The sequence below is a fragment of the Ictalurus furcatus genome, chromosome 3 (assembly GCF_023375685.1).
Source record: "Ictalurus furcatus strain D&B chromosome 3, Billie_1.0, whole genome shotgun sequence".
Lineage (NCBI taxonomy): Eukaryota > Metazoa > Chordata > Actinopteri > Siluriformes > Ictaluridae > Ictalurus > Ictalurus furcatus.
In genome coordinates, this window is record NC_071257.1 from 29932054 (window position 1) to 29956390 (window position 24337).

General features: G+C 40.9%; 1 protein-coding gene across 2 annotated transcripts in view; it reads left to right on the top strand.

The window, feature by feature from the left end:
* The window catches only part of gstcd (glutathione S-transferase, C-terminal domain containing), a 127218-nt gene that overhangs the window by 20266 nt on the left and 82615 nt on the right, over window positions 1-24337 (top strand). For both annotated transcript variants that reach the window (XM_053621974.1, XM_053621975.1), the window contains one exon: window positions 8683-8776. In XM_053621974.1, coding sequence (XP_053477949.1) covers window positions 8683-8776 — 94 coding nt within the window. The remainder of the gene's footprint in view (window positions 1-8682; window positions 8777-24337) is intronic.

Sequence of the window (24337 nt, forward strand, 5' to 3'; positions counted from 1 at the left end):
GCATTTTTGGCTGCGACATTTCATTTAAAAAACAAACAAACAAACAAACAAAAAAAAACCTCTGCAAAATCCTGTATGGGCTGTCTTTAGAGAATTTTAAACCGTACTACTTGACTGCCTTTAACATTTTATTCCAACACATGCCACTAGTGAATGCTTCTGTAAGGCACCCTAACTTATTCCATTTTAAATCTGAAAGACCAAAGAACCAGCCAGGTCTTTTCTACGTTTTCTTCATTGCTTCTGAATGAAAAGGAGTCTTTACTAACCTTTATACTATCCAAATAGCATAAGCCATTGATAATATAATTGATGTGAACCATCTATGCAAATGGTATAAACAATCGACCAATGGCAGCACTTATATGGAAGTAATTTTGTTGAATTTACAAATGAATTTCCATGTCACCATGAAAAAAAAAACCCAAAAAAACCAATTACGGTTTATGCCGCGTTCTGAGACCAACAAGATTCCAAAAGCAAAAACAGATTTACAGAATGTGTTCAATTTTTGCCGAATATTTAACCCCATACACTTTGGAAGCAGGCGTAAACAAGCGAAAGTCCTAAAATTAAAGATGTGAATTTGGAGTTGATGTTCATTTTCAGACACAACCAGCGGTGATAATGCAATAAGAAGTCATGCTTTCTGGTTATTCTTTAGTCTTTCACCCTGTCCCATTGCTGTGTGTGTGTGTGTGTGTGTGTGTGTGTGTGTGTGTGTGTGTGTGTGTGTGTAGTGTTATATGGAGATGTGTTTCTGTCCCACACAATCCTCACTGCTTTACCTAGGGACATCGTATCAGATGATGTATATTGTAACACGAACGTTCATCATATTTTGCGCTTTCGTTCTGGTTCCAGTTGAACCAGAAAAGTTGGAAAGACGCATGCATGACAGAAAGGAAACATCTGCATCAGTGTAATTTAGTAGTAAAAATTTCAAACGGTGATGTCGGACAGGCCTGAGGTGTTTGAATGTGCTCTTGGGAATCAAAGATGACGTGAAGTTGCTGATGCCAGGAGGATTTATTTATATATTTATTTATTTTTATGTCAAATACATGCTGTTGCGTGATGTAAATGCTTGTGTCGTAATTTGTTTCTGGCCCTTATCCTATACCGCAATATCTTGTCTCTTTTTGAAATAAGTAAGCAAGACATTGTTATTAGTTGCACAACTTGCCATGGTCTACCTTTACAAGAACACATTGTAGCCTGTCAGGATCCAAGCATCTTCCTCTGCACTATTGTAATGTATCCTTTAATCATTTTTAGAATTGAGGCTATGTTAAACTGCTTACGTACAGGCTTTTTTTCAGTAGAGACAGTTGAATATAGCTGTGGTTCCATCATTATTGTGTCCTTTTGTCATTCACATATAATATTATACGATAATTTATATATATATATATATATATATATATATATATATATATATATATATATATATATATATATATAGATATAATATATATAGATATAATATATATTTTGTAAATAAAACATAGTATAGCGTTACAAATGTCTGTATGCTTCTAGATGTAAGTGTTTATTAAATGTCCAGCAAGTCTAAGTGGAACAGAAGATGGAAACGCAATAAAACCTTGCTCAGAAATCATCTAAACGTGCTGCACAGACTGATCTGAGATCTGTCTGGGTGTATTCAGTTTTTGATTGACATGTGCTTGATTGACAGATCTCAGTCTGGGAGTTCCAGCCTGCTAAAGCATTCGAACAGAAATAAACACAGCACGAACATGGTAAATTATAGAGTTATCACACCACACTGGGGGGAAAAGGGCATATGTGCTTGGCTCAGTGAACATTATAGTTTCTCATGAAAATGGGATTTCATTGCTTATGCTAAATACAAGTGTCCTAATTATTTGATTGAATCATGTAGAGCAAGTGTGATCAATCCATTTAGAATTAACGTGATCCGATTACTTTGATGGTGCTGATGGGATGTTGCTGTGTGAGAATGCCAGCGACCCGGGTTAAATTTCATTCAGTGCTTTGAAAATACATGATCAAATTCATGTTGGTTGTACGAAAACAAATTTTGTTCACGTATCTCGGTTCATTTATGTGGCGCCGATGTAAGGACTCGAATTAAGTACGTTCACTGAGCTTTTTTTTTTTTTTTTTCTCAGGGTAGGCTGTGCTAGGTTTGTTTTTACTTGCTAGGTTGCCAAGTACAGCAAAGTTCAAAACATGACTCAACGAAAAGGGCGTGAACAAGCATGTGTCGGTGTAAAAGGCAGTGGATTTACAGAAAGTATTACAGAAATGATTCTTTTAATGTTTTTATTCATTAAAACGCATCTAAAGGAAGCCAGCTAATTCAGAAGAAAGAATTATTCTTCACCTAATAACATGTAATCCCCTCCAAAACTATTGGAAGGCCAAGGCCAGTTCTTCTGTTTGTGCTATCCACGACAGGGTTTTTCCTGGGTCAGAAATGGTCGTCCACACGCACAGTAAAAGTACCCTTCCCACATGATCTGCGAGCCCAATACTGACAACCATTCAACCATGCTGCACCTCAGTGTCAGGGTCTTGGCAATCTTCTTATAGCCTTGGCCATCTTTATGTAGAGCAACAATTCTTTTTTTCAGATCCTCAGAGAGTTCTTTGCCTTGAGGTGCTATGTTGAACTTCCAGTGACGAGTATGAGGGAGTGTGAGAGTGATGACACCAAATTTAACACACCTGCTCCTCATTCACACCTGAGACCTTGTAACACTAACAAGTCACATGACACCGGGAAGGGAAAATGGCTAATTGGGCCCAATTTGAACATTTTCACTTAGGGGTGTACTCACTTTTGTTGCCATTGGTTTAGACATTAATGGCTGTGTGTTGAGTTATTTTGAGGGGACAGCAAATTTACACTGTTACACAAGCTGTACACTCACTACTTTACATTGTAGCAAAGTGTCATTTCTTCAGTGTTGTCACATGAAAAGATATAATCAAATATTTACAAAAATGTGAGGGGTGCACTCACTTTTGTGAGATACTGTAAATAACCTGAAAATCTTTATTATTAAGGCTAAACCTTACTAACTTCTCTTGCTAATGGGGTAAGCACACTTACATTCTCATTTCAGAGGTGTTCTGAGTAAATGATTTGTTATACACCGATTCAGACAGTGACGTCTGGTGAGTTCAGTGTTGTAGACCGATCAGTTGTTTTAACCATTCATTAAAATGAATCGGTTCAAAGGAGTCGTAAGGTCATGAATCGGACTTTAGTGGACGTGGACGCGTTGTGTGCTAATCCCGGCTGTTAGGACATCACAAAAGATTTGTGTCAACACAGAAAACACTTCATCACTGGATAGGATTTTTTTTCGTTTATTGAAAGTGTGGTTTATGTCAACTGCATCTCTGGAAGTCTGGAACACTTGCCAGAGAAGATAAGGTGACTTTTTTTTTTTTTTTTTTTTTTTTTTTTTTTAGCACAATTCAATTCACACCCAGCGGTAACACAGGGAAAAGAAAATTCTCCAAACGCGCCACGTGAAACATGGATTCGGTCTTCCGACCTTTTACCATCGTGTCAGTTGATTTTGATTAATATGTGCGAGGGAGAGGGAGCAAAGACAGGGCTTAATTAGAAGACGGAGAGAGTGCGTGGCGGGGGGGGGGGCTCTCAGCTCCTTCTCTCCCTCAGTTAGCTACATCACTCATAAATCACACTAACTGATCAAATAAAGCTTTGGTGGGACAAAAATTCGTTTTCAATGCAGGAAAAACCCTGCACTAAAGACATTTGGGTTTGAGATTTAAAAAAAAAAAAAAACAAACATGCAAGCCCATGCCATGACACTACCTCCACCATGTTTCACAGAAAAGCTTGTATGTTTTGCATCATAAACAGAGCCTTCTTTTCTCCATCACTTTGGTAGAGGTTAATTTGGGTTCCAGAACTTTTGTGGCTCAGCTCTGTATTTATTTGCAACTTCCAATCTGGCTTTCTGATTCTTACTGCTGATGAGTGGTTTGCATCTTGTGGTATGGCCTCTATATTTCTGCCCATGAAGTCTTCTTCGAATGGTGGATTGTAATACCTTCACCCCTGCCCTCTGGAGGTTGTTGGTGATGTCACTGACTGTTGTTTTTGGGTTTTTCTTCACAGCTCTCACAATGTTTGTCATCAGCTGTTTTTATTTTCCTTGGCCGACCCATCAGCTGTCTGTTGCTCAGTACACAAGTGGTTTCTTTCTTTTTCAGGACATTCCACATGGTTGTATGCCCAATGTTTGCACAATGCCTCTGATTGATTTTTCCCTCTTTTCTCAGCTTCAGAATGGCTTGCTTTTCTCCCATAGACAGCTCTCTGATCTTCATGTTGGCTTATCCTTTTTAACAACATATGCAATCTTCACAGGTGATCCCGAAGGCTAAAAGCAAGAGTAGATGTTCAGGGCTATTTATTATTTAAACAATCGGTCGAACATGCCACTCCTGGGAAATGTGAGCATCAAGGCCTTGAATTTGATGCAGGCAGCTACAGGAAGCCAGTGGAGGGAGAGGAAGAGGGGTGTGACACGAGTTCTTTTGGGCTGGTTGAAAGCAAGGCGTGCTGCTACATTCCGAATCCTCTGAATCGCATAACAGTTTGAAAATGTCAGGTCTTTTTTCCTTGCGATAATCACACGGCAATCAACAACGAGCATGTGATGTTCAGTAATGATCTACCCTTTTACATGTTTTTGTTTACATCTGTGTTTTTGGTTTTCCTGTCATGTTTTTGAATTCGCAGTCGTTTTTTGGTTTTGTCGTTGGATTTCCATATTTGCTCTTGGGTTTTTGTTTGCTCATGTGCTGGCCACTTAAGGTTTTGTGGCTGGACAAGTGACATCAGCCTTGATTTTATTCCGGATAAATTTTGACTAAAAGCCTTTACTCACCAATTTTTCATGCTCTTGTAAGTGCAAGAGAGAATCAGCTCACAGAAATTTGAAATCTTCCTTCTTATCTCTCAAAAAGTACTTTCCAAAACAACATTTCCCAGAGTTTACACACCACTTCGCCTAGAATTTATTTGTGTAACATCTAGGGACAAGTTCTTACAATTCAGTCTTCAAGGACCTCCGTCGTCTAAAGAACTGTCGCATTTTACGTCCCAGATTTTTGAAAATGGAAAGCAATCATTCAGAAGGCAAGTTTTTAGCTGTTTTTTTAAAAAAATGTTAGTCTGAGAATTGTAGAGAGAAACTGTTATTAGACCTTTTGGAGCGCAGTTTTAAAAAAAAAAGATTGTGGTGAAATCTGTTGGCTCAGTAATCAATACAGTATAATAAATCTCTTCTTGAAGTGCTAATATTCCATTTTAAAAGCCCATTCATGAGCTATGAGGACACTTCAGACCACACAGCTAACTGAAGATTACATCCTTCCGACTCATTTTTTAATCATTCAGTCAAATAAACTTTCAGAAAAACAAATCCTTCACATCTGAAGGCCAACGTAATTTTCACCCCCGTCGTGCCGTTTCCACGGAGTATCCGCTGCTTGTTTGGAATTTGTTGTAGGTTTTTCTTTTTTTTTTGGTCAATCATGCGGCCTGGATGAAGTGGCCTTTATTACCATTGTTGCCTTGGAGAGCAAGCAAGATGTTCATCACAAGAGATTTCCATGTGAGAGTTTGGGGAATAGCTGGAAGGCGGCTAGTCATCATTCCTGCGTCTACGCTTCATGTTTTCACCCTGAGTTTGATTGGCATTCACTCAGATTGGCTGTCACAGCCTTCCAGGCAGGAAAACCTCTTGATTGACGGTTCTGCTCTCTGTAGTGCTGCCGGTGTCACGACTTCCTGTGCGAACTTGAAGGACTGTGCTAAGTGCCATTTTTTCAAAATGTCCTTCCACCTCCATTTTAGTCCACTGCTGTGTTTCTGTTTTCAGTGTGTAAGAGTGCATTGATTAAACGAGAGAGATTTGAGAGAATTGATGCTTTTGGCATTTCTCTTTTTTCTTTTTCTTTTTGAATAAGATGCAGGATAGCTTTTAAAAAGCTGCAGCAGGACACCATGTATGTAGAAGTCCAGCATAGAAGTAGTAGACAGTACAGCTGCACGACGTAGTACTCTGAGTTACAGCAGAACCCAGTCTCGGCTAGTTCACGATCTACGAGGTAATGAGTGTGATGGCCTTGATGCTGGTATTAGCACGCAAGTTGAGGGTTGGGAAGCTGATCTGTTTGAGTAGAGTGTATTGATAAGGAGGTGACAAGCTATAAGTCTAAAAGACTAAAGTGAAGTTGCATCACTTTCTTTGGGTAGAGGTGAAGTGAAAGCTAAATCTCACTGCCACCACTGTCAGCAGGTAGAACTGCATTGTGGGTAATGTAGGAAACCATTAACCAATGTAAAACTAGACCGACATGTCAGAGAACGAAGTTTAAAACAAACAAGTCCATTCTGGTGATCAAGTCAGATGAATTAAATTTCGGTCATTGCGGTTTATCTCATAATACTGTATGTGTTTACTCTTAACTTGCTTTGTATTCTTGTAACCTTAATAGTGGCACAGTAGCTTAGAGGATAGCACGTTTGTCTCGCACCTCCAGGTTTGGGAGTTCGTTTCCCACCTCCACCCCAGAGTTAGCATGTTCTGGGGTTTCCTCCGGGTACTCCGGTTTCCTCCCCCAGTCCAAAGACATGCGTTGTAGAGATGGGCATCTCTAAATTGTCCAGAGTGTGCGAGTGTGGGTGCGAATGTGCCATGCGATGGGTTGGCACCCCATCCAGAGTGATCCCTGCCTTGTGCCCCGAGTCCCCTGGGAGAGGCTCCAGGCTCCCCCATGACCCTGTTTCGGATAAGCGGTACAGAAAATAGATTGATGGATAACTTTAATAATGATAATGAGTCTTTATTGGTCACGTATACAGTAGAGCACAGTGAAATTGTTTTCTTCACATACCCCAGCCTGTCAGGAAGCTGGGGTCAGAGCGCAGGGTCAGCCATGATACGGCGCCCCTGGAGCAGAGAGGGTTAAGGGCCTTGCTCAAGGGCCCAACAGTGGCAGCTTGGCAGTGCTGGGGCTTGAACCCCCGACCTTCTGATCAATAACCCAGAGCCAAGCCACCACTGCCCATAATAGCATATATTAAATCTTTTTCTCATGGATCTTAGAACAGATAAAGATGGAACAGAGCAAGCTGTGCTGGCCTCCAATGTACACAGTGTCTTTGTTTACAAAACATGAAAGATGGATTAAATTAAGGAAATGAAGCAACCTTGTTTATCAGGGCTACATCGCTATACAAGAATTCAACAAATATCCCCGTTGCTGTTCAACACAGAGCACATCCAGGCACAGTTTATTTAATTAACTTCAGGTTTATAATGAGCTTAGTTACAGCTAATAACTCATTAAGCTTATTTATAGTCTCGTCTTCAGTTTTGCAAGAATTACTAACCTTGTTAAAGGGTCATTTTTTTAAAGGGAAAAAAACCGACTAAAATGCTGATGCTGAGGACAAAAACACCCAACTTGTAACCAGCTTCCTGGATTGTTTTTGCTATAATGATAATGATAATGAGTCTTTATTGGTCACATGTACAGTAGAGCACAGTGAAATTGTTTTCTTCACATACCTCAGCCTGTCAGGAAGCTGGGGTCAGAGCGCAGGGTCAGCCATGATACAGCGCCCCCTGGAGCAGAGAGGGTTAAGGGCCTTGCTCAAGGGCCCTACAGTGGCAGCTTGGCAGTGCTGGGGCTTGAGCCCCCGACCTTCCGATCAGTAACCCAGAGCCTTAACCACTAAGCCACCACTAATGAGGTAATATGCTGGTATTAAGCGGCCCAGGGTGCATTAAGAAACCATTCCCTACACCATTACACCACGACCACCAGCCTGAACTGTTGACACAAAGCAGGTCGAGTCCGCGTAATCATGCTGCTGATGCCAAATTCTGACCCAACTAGAAATGGATCTCGATGTGGTCTTCTGCCATTAAAGCCCGCCCACCTCAGGGTTTGACATGTTGTTCATTCTGAGATGCTTTTGTGCTCACCACGCTTATTTTTATTTGAGTTACTCAATACTCAAACCAGCCTGCCTAGCACCAACAACAATGCCACAGTCGAAGTCACAGAGACATTTTTTTTTCATTCATATTTAATCTCGACATGAACTGAAGCTCTTGACCAATAAATACAGGATTATATACTTGTAAATCACAAAAAAGGAGAACGTTAAGACTTTGTCTCTTGCACATATTGTATTGACATGTAGCTGTCACCATAGTTGTGTTTTAATTGGCCTGAAATGAAATATCTCGCAATCACCAGCAGCATGTGGGCATGGTGATTTGTCATCCAATTAGCAGCAAGCTACTTTCTGCGAGCGGCCGTGTTACATGCTGCGCGAACGTGATCAAAATCTGAAACGGGGAATTAAAGTGTGATTAAGTCAGGATCTGTGTGTCAAAGAGCTTAAAAAAGAAATTAATGGCCGTAGAAAAGTGGCATTAGTGGGCAACAACTTGGTGTGAAAAAGTAAGTGAACCCACAGTTCAACAGACTGAAGTATAGTAGGAGTGAAAGAAAGGTGTGATGCAGGCATGATGCTAATCCCAAACACACCATTTCCTTGTTTTTTTTTTTTTTTTTGTGCTTTCTTTAGCCCTATGAGTGACTCATATGTTTGTGTGTATTCCTCAGGAGCATGGCATCGAGGCCGTCTTCTCTCCACACCCTTGCGCAGCATGGACCCTCGACTGGGAGAGTCTGCCTGCTGCTGTCAACCCCACTGAAGGTAGAGAGTGACGTGTGCACGTGTTTGTGTGTGTGTGTGTGTGTGTGTGTGTGCGCATGTGCGCATGCTTGTGTGTGTGTGTGTGCGTGCATGCGTGTCTGTGTGCCACCTAGCTGAAACCCAGAGCTCATTAAAATGTAATGGAGCACCTGAACTTCACAGGTGTTTGCATAAAACATCACCAGGCATTCCTCTGTGATTTCCATCACCTCCAGACATTCCTTTCCTTTCTTCATACCTTTGCAACTCTAACGAATTCTGACAGAATGCATCTTTTCAGCTTCACACAGGTACAAGACATTCCTGAATAGCATTGAAAGCCTTCAGTATGTACTCCTGTTAGAAATTTGTTAACTTGTGTAGCACTGTCAGCTTTAGCTGGAAGAAACCAGTGTTGACTAACTATGGATTTAGCTCTGGTTGTACACCGATCAGCCATAACGTTAAAAGCACTGACCGGTGAAGTGAATAACAGTGATTATGTTATTACGGTGTCACCTGTCAAGAGGTGGGATATATTAGGCAGCAAGTGAACAGTCAGTTCTCGGCTTTGAAGCAGGAAAGTTGGGCGAGCGTAAGGATCTGAGCAACTTTTACCAGAGCCAAATTGTGACGACTGGGTCAGAGCTTCTCCAAAACAGCAGGTATTGTGGGGTGTTCCTGATATGCAGTGGTTAGTAACTACCAAAAGTGGTCTAAGGAAGGACTGTCAGTGAACCGGTGACAGGTTCTTAAGGGGCCCAAGGCTCATTAATGCATATAGGGAGCGAAGGATAGCCCGTCTGGTCCGATCCCACAGAAGAGCTACTGTAACACAAACTGCTGAAAATGTTAATGCTGGCTATGATAGAAAGGTGTCAGAACACACAGTGCATCGTGAGCATCAGAACTGGACCAGGGAGCAATGGAAGAAGGTGGCCTGGTCTGACGAATCCCGTTTTCTTTTACATAATGTGGACGTCTGGGTGCGTGTGTGTCACTTACCTGGGGAAGCGATGGCACAAGGATGCACTATGGGGAAAAAGGCAAGCCGGCGTAGGAAGTGTGATGCTCAGGGTAATGTTCTGCTGGGAAACCTTGGGTCCTGGCATTCTTGTGGATGTTACTTTGACATGTACCACCTACCAAAACACTGTTGCACACCAAGTACACCTCTTCATGGCAACAGTATTCCCTAATAACAGTGTCCTCTTTCAGCAGGATAATGCTCCCTGCCACACTGCAAAAATTGTTCAGGAATGGTTTGAGGAACATGACAAAGAGTTCAAGGTGTTCACTTGGCCTCCAAATTCCTCAGATATCAGTCTGATCGAGGATCTGTGGGACGTGCTGGACAAACAAGTCCGATCCATGTAGGCCCCACCTCACATGTTACAGGACATAAAGGATCTGCTGCTAACATTTTGGTGCCAGACACAACAGCACACCTTCAGAGTCCACGCCTTGACGGGTCAGAGCTGTTTTGGTGACACAAGGTGGACCTGCACAGTATAAGGCACGTGCTTTTAATGTTATGGCTGATTTGTGTACATAGTGATTGTTAAATTGATTAGAAAAAATTTTGTTTGATTGCATGGTATGTTAGAAAATCTTTTGTATTGAGGAGCTCAGGTTGAAATGAGCCAGAGCTTAGATATAGCGTTATACTATATGGCCAAAAATATGTGGACACTCGATCATTGCACCCATATGTGGGTCTTCCCCAAACTGTTTCCACAAAGTTGGAAGCACACAATTGTCTAGAATGTCTTTGTATGTTGTAGCATTACGCATTTAAGAGGCCCAAACCTGTTCCAACATGACAACGCCCCTGTGTACAAAGCGAGGTCCACGACGATATGGTTTCTCAAGGCTGGAGATGAAGAACTCGAGTGTCCTCACTGAATACCTTTGGGATGAACAGGAACACCGACTGCACCCCAGACCTCCTCACCCAAAGCACTCTTAAGTGTGAACGTGCCTTATGTGTCTTTGCTCTTTACAATGTAATGGAAGCACAGTTTGGAAACTTACAATTAAGAATTTCATAGCATGAATGATACGCCATATAACTCACATGTACGTGACAAATAAAACGTGTTTGGGTGTCCACATACTTTCGGACATATCGCCTATATTAATGTTAATATACACTATATGGTAAATAATAATGGGTAATAATTTTGACCTCTTATCTATGCATGGTGAGTTTTAATTGTTGACGTCTTTAGTCGATACATATATCTATATCTAAAATAACAGTGGATAAGTTTGTCCTTACTGATTTTTAAACTGCCTATCAACCCAGCTCTATGAGAAATGCACACAAAGAGCTAAATCTACAGAATGTACAAATGCAACAATCCCTTTTTTCCGCTTTTGACGAGATCAAAGCTCTGAGTATCAGCTGATACCGATGCCGATCCGCTACATACTGAGCCAAAACTCTGCGAGCATCTGAAACACTACAGGCTTAAAGCCAGTGAATTTTAAACCGTTTTTTTTTGTCCTGTGTTCTTGTGCATAATGGAGCTACACTTCAGTGAAAACCAGGCTCATAATTAAACCCTAGAGTTGTAGTCAGTGCTATAGACAAAAAAAAATCATGATACATAAAACTATAAATGATACAAACTTAATATGAGAGAGCTGAAATACTGGTGCTTTTTTATGTTTATAGAAATGAGTGTAGATTGGAGAGCTGGGAATAATGTATGAACTGTTCCATGTCTTCTTTATGAAACTGTCGTGCGGCATTGAAGTGGGTATACATGATGAATCAGTTAGCTTTAGAATTTAGCATTTAGAAATAAGAGCCTACGCACCAGTCCCTGATGTATGTGTGCACGTCATGTGCATGGAATGTATCATGTGCATATCACACACACACACACACACACACACATAATTTACGTAGCTGAAGATATGCAAAGAAGGTAACTGAGAAAAGAAATGAAAGGGATTATTATTAGTAGTAGTAGTAGTAGCAGTAGTATATAGAAGTAGAAGAATAACAACAAGTACTACTAATAATTATGATTATTATTAATATTATTATTGTTGTTTGTTATTGTTGGAGCAATTGTTGTTGTTCTTGCCATTGTCATTATTTTCGCTGTTTATCAATATTGTGGTGTTTGGTGTTTTTTTTTATTATTATTTATTTATATATATATTTTGTCATTTGTCGCTGATGTTGTTTTTTGTTGTCATAATTATTGTTTGGGATTTTTGTTTTCTTAGTTGGTGGCTGATGTTGTCGCTGCTATTGTTTGTCATTGTTATTGTTGTAGTTATTGTTGTTGTCATTGCCTGTGTTGTTGTTGTTGTCATTTTTGTTTGCCGTTGATGTTTTTCAGAGTTGGTTGTTGTTGTCAATGTTAGCACAATTATTGTTGTGGTGTTGTTGCTGACCTTGTTGTTTGTTGATGTCACTAATGACGTTGTTTGTCTGTGTTATTTACATTGTTGTTTGTCATTGTTGTCATTGTCACTGGTGTTTGTCATCGCTGTTGCCGACGTCGTCATTATTTATGGTTATTGTTGTCGTCATTTTTCATTGCGGTCATTGTTCGTTGCTGAGGTTGCTGTCATAGATTGTTATTGTTGTAGTTGTTGTCATTGTTGTTGTTTGTCCGCGTTGTCACTGTTGTCGTTGTTTGGTGGTGGTGGTGTTTTGTTATTCTCAAGATGATGATGATGATGATGATGATGAAAGCTATGATGATGTTTAAAATATAAAATCTTGTGCTCAAATAGACATATCTGAGTTTGATGGTTCATAGAGTATTTCAAAGGTGAAACTGCTATTTAGTAGCATTGGTGAAATTCGTGTGCTTATTTTATGGGTTTTCATTTATGTATGATTATGATTTTAATAGCAGTGAAAGCGCAGTATAGGCAGCCAGAGTTCCAGTAGACGTGTGTTTCACTCTGTCGGTGTTGTTGCATTGTTTCTGCTGCTGAAATCACTCTCTGTGTGTGTGTGTGTGTCTGAGAACACTAGAGCCTGGGGCTCTGGGTCCTTCCACATCAGACAGGCAGCAGCTGTTCTGCTTCGGCACCGCACAGAAACACACACACACATACACACACACACACACGCTCACATACTGTACACACAACGCCGCCAGATAGGAGGCACACTGCTGAGTGATAAACCCGCTCCAGTGGCAGCATGAGAAAATAGGCTGTGTTACTGTGTGAACCAAAATGAGGTACACAGAACTAATAATAATTAAAAAAAATAATTCATTATGCTGATAAACTGAGTGTTCCTATCTTTGTTTTGGTGTAATCACTGTTATTGGATTTAAGTGTCTATTAAATACATTCAGTAATTACAGAGCAGTAATATTCGAAAATGGTTCATTTTGCATGTTATTCTTTGATTATTGTTGTTATTATTGTTGTTTTTATTGCTGGCATTAGTGTTCTTCACTGTATCTGCATTTTTACGGTTTCCTCACCCACTACATGAATTCGAGAAATAATATGCAATCAGGCTGGCACAGGGAACCTGCAGAGATCTCTTTATGAGACTCTTCCGCTCTGGATCGGTCATGACAGAAGGTGCAGGCGGTTTGCGTCACTTCTATTATCATTTCAGAGCAGATCTGCTGTGGATATTAGGACGAACTGGGGCATGAAACAGTTCCTTACGATTTAGGACTGACCAGAGAGATAAAGAAACGCACAATGCCAAAAGCAACTAATATAGGAAACAGTGTAGTGATCGATCGAGCTGTGTGTCTGATCCCTGTCTGACGTCTCCTGTACAGACACTTCAGAGTTACCTGCTGATTTCAGTCAGAGCAGTTTTAAATTTGAGAGCAGTGCACGTACTCGTATTATTGAATCTTTCTGCAAATAAAGTCACAGTATATTTTCCTACTTCTCAGACGCCGGTGCTTTTCAGCCTCACTGCCCAGTGGGTGAGATAAAGAAAATCTTGTTATATGCAGCCAGACAGAGCTGGGAAGCTACAGATGATGATGATAATAATATAGCACGATATAAGTGTCCTCATATGAATAAAACAGCAGTGATTATCCTTTTTTTTTTTAAAAAAACAACATTTTTTATTTGTTCTAAAAAAGAACTCTACATAGCAGCCACACTTTTGTTGAGAATGGAGAGTTTTAACGTGTATGGGTTTGGCAGGTAAAGTAATCAAGCCTTTTTCTCCCTGTTCAGGCAATCAGTATTATTTTTGTCTTGCTAGGCACTTTAAAGTCTAAACCCAAACTTTAAATGTGTTTTTACAGGATTAAATCCAGGGGCATGGTGGCTTAGTGGTTAGCACGTTTGCCTCGCGTTTCCAGGATCGGGGGATCGATTTCCGCCTCCGCTTTGTGTGTGCGGTGCTTGAATGTTTTCCCTGTGATTCAGGGGTTTCCTTTGGGTACTCCAGTTTTCTCCCCCAATCTAAAGACATGTATTGTAGGCTGATTGGCATCTCTACATTATCTGTAGTGTGTGAAATGTGTGTGTGATTGTACCCTGCGATGGCTTGGTACCCCATCCAGGGCCCTGTGCCCCGAGTCCCCCTTGATAGGCTCCAGGCTCCCCGCTAATGTGTGTAGGATAAGCGGTGCAGAAAATGGACGGAGGATGGACGATTAAACCCATTAATGGGAATGAATTTTAACTGATCAGCGTGTGAAAATTCCCAGTCAGTATTGAGCACATGACAGGCTGTCATATAGGGCGGCTGTGGATTAGGTGGTAGAGTGGGTTGTCCACTAATTGTAGGGCTGGCGGTTCGATTCCCGGCCCACGTGACTCCACATACCGAAGTGTCCTTGGGCAAGACACTGAACCCCAAGTTGCTCCTGATGGCAAGTTAGCACATTGCATGGCAGCTCTGCTACCATTGGTGTGTGAGTGTGTGTGTGAATGGGTGAACGAGACACAGTGTAAAGTGCTTTGGATAAAAGCGCAATATAAGTGCAGACCATTTACATAAAGCACACCACGTAAAGCCAGGGTCAAGAAGTGCAGAGTTTGGGGCTTTTAACATTTACATTTGCATGTTCATAGACTCTGGATTTCCTACCGATTAAGTGTGCGACTAAGTGCAGGCGTTTGTGTCTGTTTTATAACAGTGTCAAACGATATATTATCCAATATCTTTTATTTGTCTTTCCATAATGATAATGAGTCACATATACATTAAAGCACAGTGAAATTCTTTTCTTCGCATACCCCAGCATGTCAGGAAGTTGGGGTCAGAGTGCAGGGTCAGCAGGATATAGCGCCCCTGGATCAGACAGGGTTAAGGGCCTTGCTCAAGGGCCCAACAGTGGCAGCTTGGAAGTGCTGGAGCTTGAACCCCAGACCTTCTGATCAGTAATCCAGAGCCTTAACCAATGAGACACCACTGCCCCAAATGTTCCAATATTATCATCATTATCTTGCACAGTGGGTAGCTTTCCTCTGCTAAATTACCTCTAAGTCAGGAGTCAGTCCCTATAGGATTTAACGATCGCAGAAATGAACGCAAAATTGGGCAAACTCCACAATGTTCGGAGGAGCTTGCAATTTTTCAAAATGAAAGCAGATTTTACATTACATTTACATTTACATTTATTCACTTAGCAGACGCTTTTATCCAAAGCGACTTACAAATGAGAAAGATACAAGCAAAGCGATATATCAAACAGAGAACAATACAAGAAGTGCTACCATACAAGATCTATTAATTGAATTCCAGAAGAAGCAAAGTGCAGAGTAGAGGTGTAAGTGCAATTTTTTAAAAAAATTTTTTTATTATTATTATGAGTTGCTTAGGTGTTCATGGAAGAGGTGGGTCTTTAGCTGTTTTTTGAAGATGGTGAGAGATTCTGCTGTCCAGATTGAGATTGGAAGTGCGTTCCACCACTGAGGAACAGTTAGTGTGAAGGTTCTGGAAAGGGACTTTGCGCCACGCTGAGTTGGAACTGCTAAATGTCGGTCGCTAATCGATCGCAGATTGCGAGAGGGAACGTAGGCCTTCAGGAGAGAGTTGAGGTAGGAGGGTGCTGTTCCTGACAAGGTCTTGTAGGTGAGCATCAAGGCCTTGAACTTGATGCGGGCAGCTACAGGAAGCCAGTGGAGGGAGATGAACAGGGGTGTGACATGGGTTCTCTTGGACTGGTTGAAGACGAGGCACGCTGCAGCATTCTGAATCATCTCAAGGGGTTTGATGGAGCTGGCTGGGAGGCCTGAAAGCAGTGAGTTGCAGTAGTCCAGTTTAGAGATAACAAGAGCCTGGACTAGTATCTGTGTAGCCTGTTTGGTGATGTAGGGTCGGATTTTCTTGATGTTGTAAAGGATGAACCTACAGGACCTTGCAGTTGCTGAGATATGGTCTGTAAAGGTCAAGCCGTCATCAAAAATCACCCCAAGGTTCCTGGCCGTCCTGGTTGGCATGAGTGTGAGTGAGCCGAGCTGTACAGTGAGGTTGTGGTTGATTGAGGGACAGGCTGGGATCACGAGAAGCTCAGATTTTGCCAGGTTAAGTTTAAGATGGTTTTTCTTCATCCAGACCGAGCTGTCCGAAAGGCAAGCAGAGATGCGTGCAGAGACGGATGGATCGTCAGGCTGGAAGGACAAATGGAGCTGGGTGTCATCAGCATAGCAATGATATGAGAAGCCATGAGACTCAATCACCTGCCCTAGAGATGTAGTGTAGATAGAAAAGAGGAGTGGACCCAGAACTGACCCCTGTGGAACGCCAGTTGTGAGTTGCTGAGTTTCAGAAATACCTCCCCTCCATGATACCTTGAAGGATCTGTCAGAGAGATAGGATTCCACCCAGCGCAGAACCGTTCCAGTGATGCCCAGGCTGGAGAGAGTTGACAGGACGATCTGATGGTTCACAGTGTCGAAAGCAGCAGAGCGGTCAAGTAGGATGAGGACAGATGATCTAGTGGTTGGTCTTACTAGTCGTAAGTTTTCCCTCAGATTTGGCCCAAGATGCATCTTGTGACATCATCACAACTCATCACACATTCAGCCAAAGCCCTCTTCGATTTACGTACGTGGAACATGAGTACAACTGAAACGTCTTATTTACCAACAAAGATCACTGTGAAAGGCCGTGCAAAACAATTTTGTGCAATTACAATTTCGCCAATTCAAGTAGTTTTTAACAAAAAAACACAAACTCTGCAAGTTGCATCACAAATTTTTCAAAAAAGCCGTAGTAAGATCAAGTGTTTTTGGCCACAACAATCACCGAATCTTGTACGGCCTGAGTAGTGGCGCATGACTAATGATTTTGTTGGGGCAGAATGACATTAACATCAAAAAATTATGTCGAGAGGCTATCACGCGTCTTATTATTTAGTGAACTATTAGAGTAACCTTGTAATAGGCAGTTCAGAGTCAGCAACATAGTCATCCAGTGTACAGTCTAGCAGGTTGTTTTGAGTGTTTTTAGACGTAGCTGTATTCAGCTGTGTTTGATAGAGCAGGTGTGTTTCCCATCGCCAATGAGGCACACAGAATAGCTAATATCTAGTAGGATTGCAGATTTCGGCTCATTTTCGAGCATAACTAGATGCCAAAAAACACTGAGTGGTAAACAAGTTCACCGTGGTGTGGTGCACATGCAGATAACAAACGTTATCCACTCCATAATCTCTCTTTCCCTCTGCTAATTTTTATAATTGGAAATTATTTCCAATTTAATTCCAATTTGCTGTAAAACAAGATATTGACACCCATGGAGTACTTTTAAACGATCCCAATCTGGCACATAAAAAGCATTCCTGGCAACCTTGTTATTAACTGTCTTGTATGTTTCTTCTCTCCCGAACATGGGGCAGCGTGGTTCCTGCCCCAAAAGCCTTTATTAGTGTGTGTTGCAGGTTTATTTGACCACTAGTTGCAATAATCACGCTACGGAAGCTAAATGGTAAAATTAGAACATTCTGAATTAGAATTTCAATAAAGGTATATCTAAATACTACAGCACCAATTCCAAAAAAGTTGGGACGCTGTGCAAAATGTATATAAATGTAAATAAAAACGGAATGCATTGATTTGCAAATCGCATAAACCCATGTTATTCACAGTAGAACATAGAAAACATATCAAATGTTTAAACTGAGTAAATGTACCATTTTAAGAAGAAAATAAGGTAAATTTTAATTTCATGGCTGCAACACTTTTCAAAAAAGTTTGGACAGGGCAACGAACGGCTGGAAAAGTAAGTGTTACTAAGAAACAACCAGCAGTAAATTGGCAACAGGTCAATAAGATGATTGGGTATAAAAAGAGTATCTTAGAGAGGCAGAGTCTTTCAGAAGTAAAGATGTTCGGAGGTTAATCAATCTGCGAAAAACTGCATCTACAATTCGTGGAACAATTTCAGAATACTGTTCCTCAATGTAAAATTGCAAACACTGTGAATATCTCATCATCTACAGTACATAAGATCATCAAAAGATTCAGAGAATCTGGAGAAATCTCTGTGCACAAGGTACAAGGGTGAAAATCAATACTGCGTGCCCGTGATTAAAATCTGCATTAAAATCAGGCACGATTCTGTAATGGAAATCACTGCATGGGCTCAGAAACACTTTCAGAACTCATTGTCTGTGAACACAGTTCGCCGTGCCATCCACAAACGCTGGTTAAAGCTCCGTCATGCAAATAAGAAGCCGTATGTGAACATGATCCAGAAACGCTATCGTCTTCTCTGGGCCAAAGCTCATTTAAAATGGACTGAGGCAAAGTGGAAAACTGTTCTGTGGTCAGACGAATCGAAATTTGAAATTCTTTAAATCTCTCAGATACTCTTTTTATACCCAGTCACATTACTGACCTCCTGCCAATGAACCTAATCAGATGCAAAATCTTCCTCCAGCTGTTTCTTTTTAGTAACACTTACTTTTCCAGTCTTTTGTTGCCCTGTCCCAACTTTTTTGAGACGTGTCGCGGCCATCAAATTCAAAATTCCCTCATTTTTTTCCCCTTAAAATGGTACATTTCCTCAGTTTAAACATTTCATTTCATTCATGTTCTATTGTGAACAACATATGGGTTTATGAGATTTGCAAATCATTGCATTCTGTTATTTGCATTTATTGACATTTTACACAACGTACCAACATTTTGGAATTGAGCTTGTAATATATATCCACCATGACCCTAAAGCTGAAGCTCTAGGCAAAAGTAACAAACTGTCTTCCTACAAAAAGCCACTACATTTACGTAAACCTGTTAAAATGCCTAGTGAGTGTAGATACTCTGCCAACACAAAAGTGTATAACCATGTCTTACTTTACTGCTGTATTATGTGTACGTACTGGATGAGTCTCATTTTTCAGTGACGGCAACACCCTTTTCATTCAGAGAAGTACAGCAGACATGCAATATTCCTTTCACCTTTTCTTTTCATATTTTCCCACGCAGATCTATGTCTAGCATCCACAGATGTCTATCTGCCACTTACTAGTTGTACAGCAGATCCAGGAGTAGGTTTTTGGGGGGGGGGGGTTTTGACAGGAAACACTCCATGAGCTGCTGTACAACAAAATCATTAAGCATTGAGTACTTCCACAGATATTTCAAAGCGGACAGTGGCTAGTCAGCAAATCCAGTCCACCTACACAGAAGGAAAACATGTTGTGTTTGTGTTTTAGTGTTCGCCAGGTTCCTGACGGGTCGAACTAGTGGGAGTCACTGTACTAAACTAAACGCGGCACCTGGGGACTCAGTTTTATACCACTGTCATTTTAGATCGCTGATGCTAGAACCGCTGCGGATGCTGTCTTGCTTTTTGTGTAGTAACACACCCGCATACACACACTCATGCTTGGCAGGTAAAAAAAAAAAAAAAAAAAACCCCTGTCATGAATTCTTCCTCTCAGCATGTGTTGCTCTATCCTGCTTCATGTGTTTTGTTTACATTGCCATGTGCTTTTGTTTCTGTTTTGGTCCTTAATTCGCCCCTGTCCTGCTGTTGGTGTTTTACCTGATGGTGTGCACCTGTTCTGTGTTTCACCCTTAATTCATTTGTTTGTTTCATAGTACTTTTGTAAAGTCTTACGGTGCGTTTCTTTATCTATACATTCCGAACATCGTTTTCCTAGGTTTATGTTCCTTGTTCTTTATTACTAGTTCTACTTCCTGGTTTTGTCTTTCATGTGTTTCTTATGTTTAATATTTAAAAACTTTCCTTTGACTCCCACTTTTTTACGCACTTTCACCCTGCCTTTGTTTCCCGTACATGACTGCTCCTTTAAATATGTTCACATTTTTCTGAACTACATTCAAAGCTTGTCAAATGTTTTGGGGGTTATTTGTGGTCAGGTGTTTTATGTCTTTAAGACGTAGCATGTAGGTTTAAAATAACAGTGCAGGCCTCACTGGCCAGGCATTAACCGAGGCGTTGTTGTCACTATGGTTACTACATACGAGACGCAAGGTGGAATTCTGACTTTTCATATCAGAAGAGGAGAGAGACAGGAGTGGAGAAAGTTTAGTCACTTTCTTTTTAAAAAGCCAGTCCACTATTTTTTAAATGTCCAGTTTAATAGCCATCAAGAGAGATTGAGTCCATGTGCGATTCTGGGTACCATCGTCAGTCGACCCAGCCCCAGTCTACATCAAACATTTTCTTTTCTTTATCTCCAGTTTTCCATTTTTCTACATAAGGCTTTGTTGGTCATGATGACTCTGGGTCTGTTTTGAAAAAGTAACAAGCTTTTACTAATGAGGCATTTGGAGAAGAACTTCTCCTCAGTGTTCGGCATAACCACAAACTCTCTCATGACAGACGCCTTGCGTTTTCATACACGCTCAGAATCTGTCACTGTTTATAGGATTGAAACGAGTTTGCAGATGTTTGACACCCAGTAAATGGAAAGTTCAGTTTTCTTTTTCCAGATTGAAGTGCTCCAACAGCCACCTACATCGAGTTAAATACAGTAGTCTTTTGAGGCCAGCAGGTGGGAGGGTTTGAACTCCTGCTCTCATCATTATCTCTTTCTTTTCGTTTCATTCAGTGGAAATGATTTGAAATGGGTTTGCTCATTATTATTTGAATGATGCATGAATGCCTTTTTCAACTGCATCATTTAAGTGTCTTAAGTAAACATGAAAGGTTTCAATGGATATTTGATTATGTGGCGTATTCGATGTTTTGGTGGGTTCTTTGTGGAAACGATGCTGACATGGACCTGTATCATTAGAAGCATTTCTATGTAATGATTCAAGCTGTTAGAACAAATTTAACTGTCTGAACACTGTTCAAAATTTCATATTTAAGTAACGTAATGCGAGCCACGGTTTACACCCCCAATTCCGAAAAAGTTGGGACAGTATGGGAAATGCAAATGAAAACAAAGAGGAGTGATTTGTAAATGTACTTTGACTTGCATTTAAACAAATAAACGTATAAAGACAAGGTACTTGATGGTTTACCTAATCAGCTGCATAGTTTTTTGAAGATAAATGTTTATTTTGAAATTGATGCATGCAACACGTTCCAAAAAAGTTGGGACAGGGGCAATTTAGGACTAATAGCGATGTGACTAGTTGAAATAAGGAGGTGATGTGAAACAGGTGAGGCAATCGTCTAATCATAGTATATAAGGAGCCTCAAAAAAGGCCTAGTCCTTCAAGAGCAAGGATGGGTCGAGGTTCGCCAATCTGCCAACAGTTACGTCAGCGAATAATCCAACACTTTGAGAACAACATTCCCCAAAGACAAATCGTTAGGATTTTGGGCATTTCACCTTCTACAGTGCACAATATAATTAAAAGATTCCAGGAATCCGGTCAAATCTCGGTGCGTAAAGGGCAAAGCCGAAAACCACTTCTGAATACGCGTGATCTCCGATCCCTCAGACGTCACTGTCTTAAAAACCGTCATGAGTCTGTAATGGATATCCTGACATGGGCTCGGGAATACTTTATAAATCTTTGTCAGCGACACCATTAGCCGCTGCATCCACGGATGCAAGTTAAGGCTTTACTATGCAAAGCAGAAGCCATACATCAACACTGTCCAGAAGCTCCGCAAACTTCTCTGGGCTCGGTCTCATCTGAGATGGACAGTAGCACAGTGGAATCGTGTTTTCTGGTCCGACGAGTCGACATTTCAGATAGTTTTTGGACAAAACAGTCGTTGTGTTCTCCGGGTCAAAGAGGAAAAGGACCATCCAAGCTGTTATCAGCGTCAGGTCCAAAAGCCAGCGTCTGTCATGGTATGGGGTGTATCAGTGCCCATGGCATGGGTAACTTGCACATCTGTGAGGGCAGCATTAATGCAGGAAGATATGTACACATTTTGGAGCAACATACGCTGCCATCCAGAGCAGGACAACGCCAAACCACATTCAGTTCGGATTACAAGCGCATGGTTGCGTAAGCAGAGAGTGCGGGTTCTAGCACGGCCTGCCTGCAGTCCTGACCTGTCTCCGATTGAGAATGTGTGGTGCATTATGAAGTGCAAAATGATGCAACGAAGGCGCCGTAGAGATGTGCAGCTGAAGAAATGTATAATAGATGAATGAGGGAAAATTCTGCTCTCTAAATTTAACTAGCTGGTCTTCACTTAGTGCCCAAACACTTAATAAGTGTTATTAAAAGAAAAGCTGATGTTACACAGTCGTAAACAGTCAACTGTCCCACCTTTTTTGGAGTGTGTTGCAATCATCAAATTTGAAATAAGTGTATATTTTCAAAAATAAATTTAATTCACAAAGTAAAACATCAAATGATCTGTTAATAATGTGTTTTCAGTATAGCACAGGATGAACTGAATTTTCAAATGACACTCTTTGTTTGTCTGGTTTTTTTTTTTTGTTTTTTTTTTGCATTTTCCATACTGTCCCAATGTTTTCAGAATTGGGGTTGCAAATAAGACCGGTTCCACCTGCGCTCCCTAACCGTGTTCTAATCACTGGCTCCCAATCCTGAACACCTGATTCTAATTTTATGGATTTGAAGGTGTGATAAATGTAGGGGTGTACTTACTTTCTACATGTGACTGATCTTTTTTTATTTTGTTAATTTAAATGAAAATGACTGCAAAATGTCAGTTTTATGTATCCTTTGATAGTGTATCACCTTTATTAATAGGCACTGTTTCAAAGAGGATCAAATGTGTTCTTGCCCAAATATGTAAAAAAACAAAAAAAACAAAAACAAACCCAGAAACAGTCATTTCCATGGGGTGTACTTATTTTTTCACATGACTGTATTGTAACTACATGCATACAGTATTGCATCAGTGTTTTTCTCCCTTTTGGAACGCCAAGTAAGCTCATAACATGAAAAATCTTGCGAGAAAGGAAGAGCTATTTTCTCAAATCACGGTCACTGCTGCATACCTGCCTTGAGCCCCAGGGCCACTTGGGAAATGTGGTACACTGCTGTGTGTGTGTGTGTGTGTGTGTGTGTGTGTGTGTGTGTGTGTGTGTGTAAGCGTATAAGCGAATCAAGCCGAGTCTGCTGCACACGTATGTCTCCTTTCCTTTAGCATCTGTCTGTCTGTCTGAGGTGATTTGTCTTGACTTTTAGAGGTTATGAAATGCCAAAGGGCAGAAGAGGAGATTAAGGGAGCTGTAGATCAGCCGGAGCTGGTGATGAATTCCTGAGGAGGAGGAGGAGGAGGAGGACCAGGACCAGTGACACACAGACTCAGGACCTTATTATTGTACCGGCAGGCAAGCGTGGCTCGATTAGAGATAACATTTCATGATGTCCAAGGTGGCAGATGAGGATGTCTGCTCCTCACACAGTGAGACTGCAGGTAAACACTGATGCAAGCAAGGGAAGCGTTTCTGTGTAAACATATGCATTTTCTTTTCATGCGGAAACACTGCTGTGCTACGAAGCTTTCCGGATCTGCACAGATATGCATATATGGCAACCGGTCATAAGAAATTCTGCAGTCTCTGGACAAGAGTTTTATCGTTTAATGATGAACATTTCTATTTCATTTCTATTCACACTACTACGAGTTAGCACTTAAAAAGTCTTTTCTTTTTCCCTAATAAAAATGTCAGATGAACCAGATGATACTGTACTGACATGATTTTCACCAATGCAGATAAGTCCATGGTACCTTAAGATGAGTGATTGGTCAGGCCTTAGTGTCTACTTACTGAAGGAGGTTCATCCCTAGACATGTAGAGTTATTTAAAGGCAGAAGATGAGCTTGGGGAGCTTCAGGAGAGCAGAAGATGGTAGTGAATGCTTAACAAGGAGAAAAGCTGAGTAGGCCCTCTAGAGCCTTATTATAGCTCAGCCAGGTTCAGTGGCTCAACTTCCTGAGATTAGGAGTTATGTGTAGATTATACGTTGCAAGGCTGGGTGATTGTCTAAAAAAATGGGTCCAATTTCCTTGCCACCCACATAGCTTTTTTGTGCTTTTTCAATGGTTTCAAAAGAAGTTTTATTGGTTATATAGAACACAACATACCTCATGTAGTGAATAAATATAATAAATAGATTCTTATACACAAGTATGAGTTTTTTTTAGGTAAGCTGTGGCTACTCTTGGTATTTATAATATTTTATGCAATTAATAAAATATGACAAGGTGCTGTTACAGGAAAATAATCAATAATGGTATGGTTT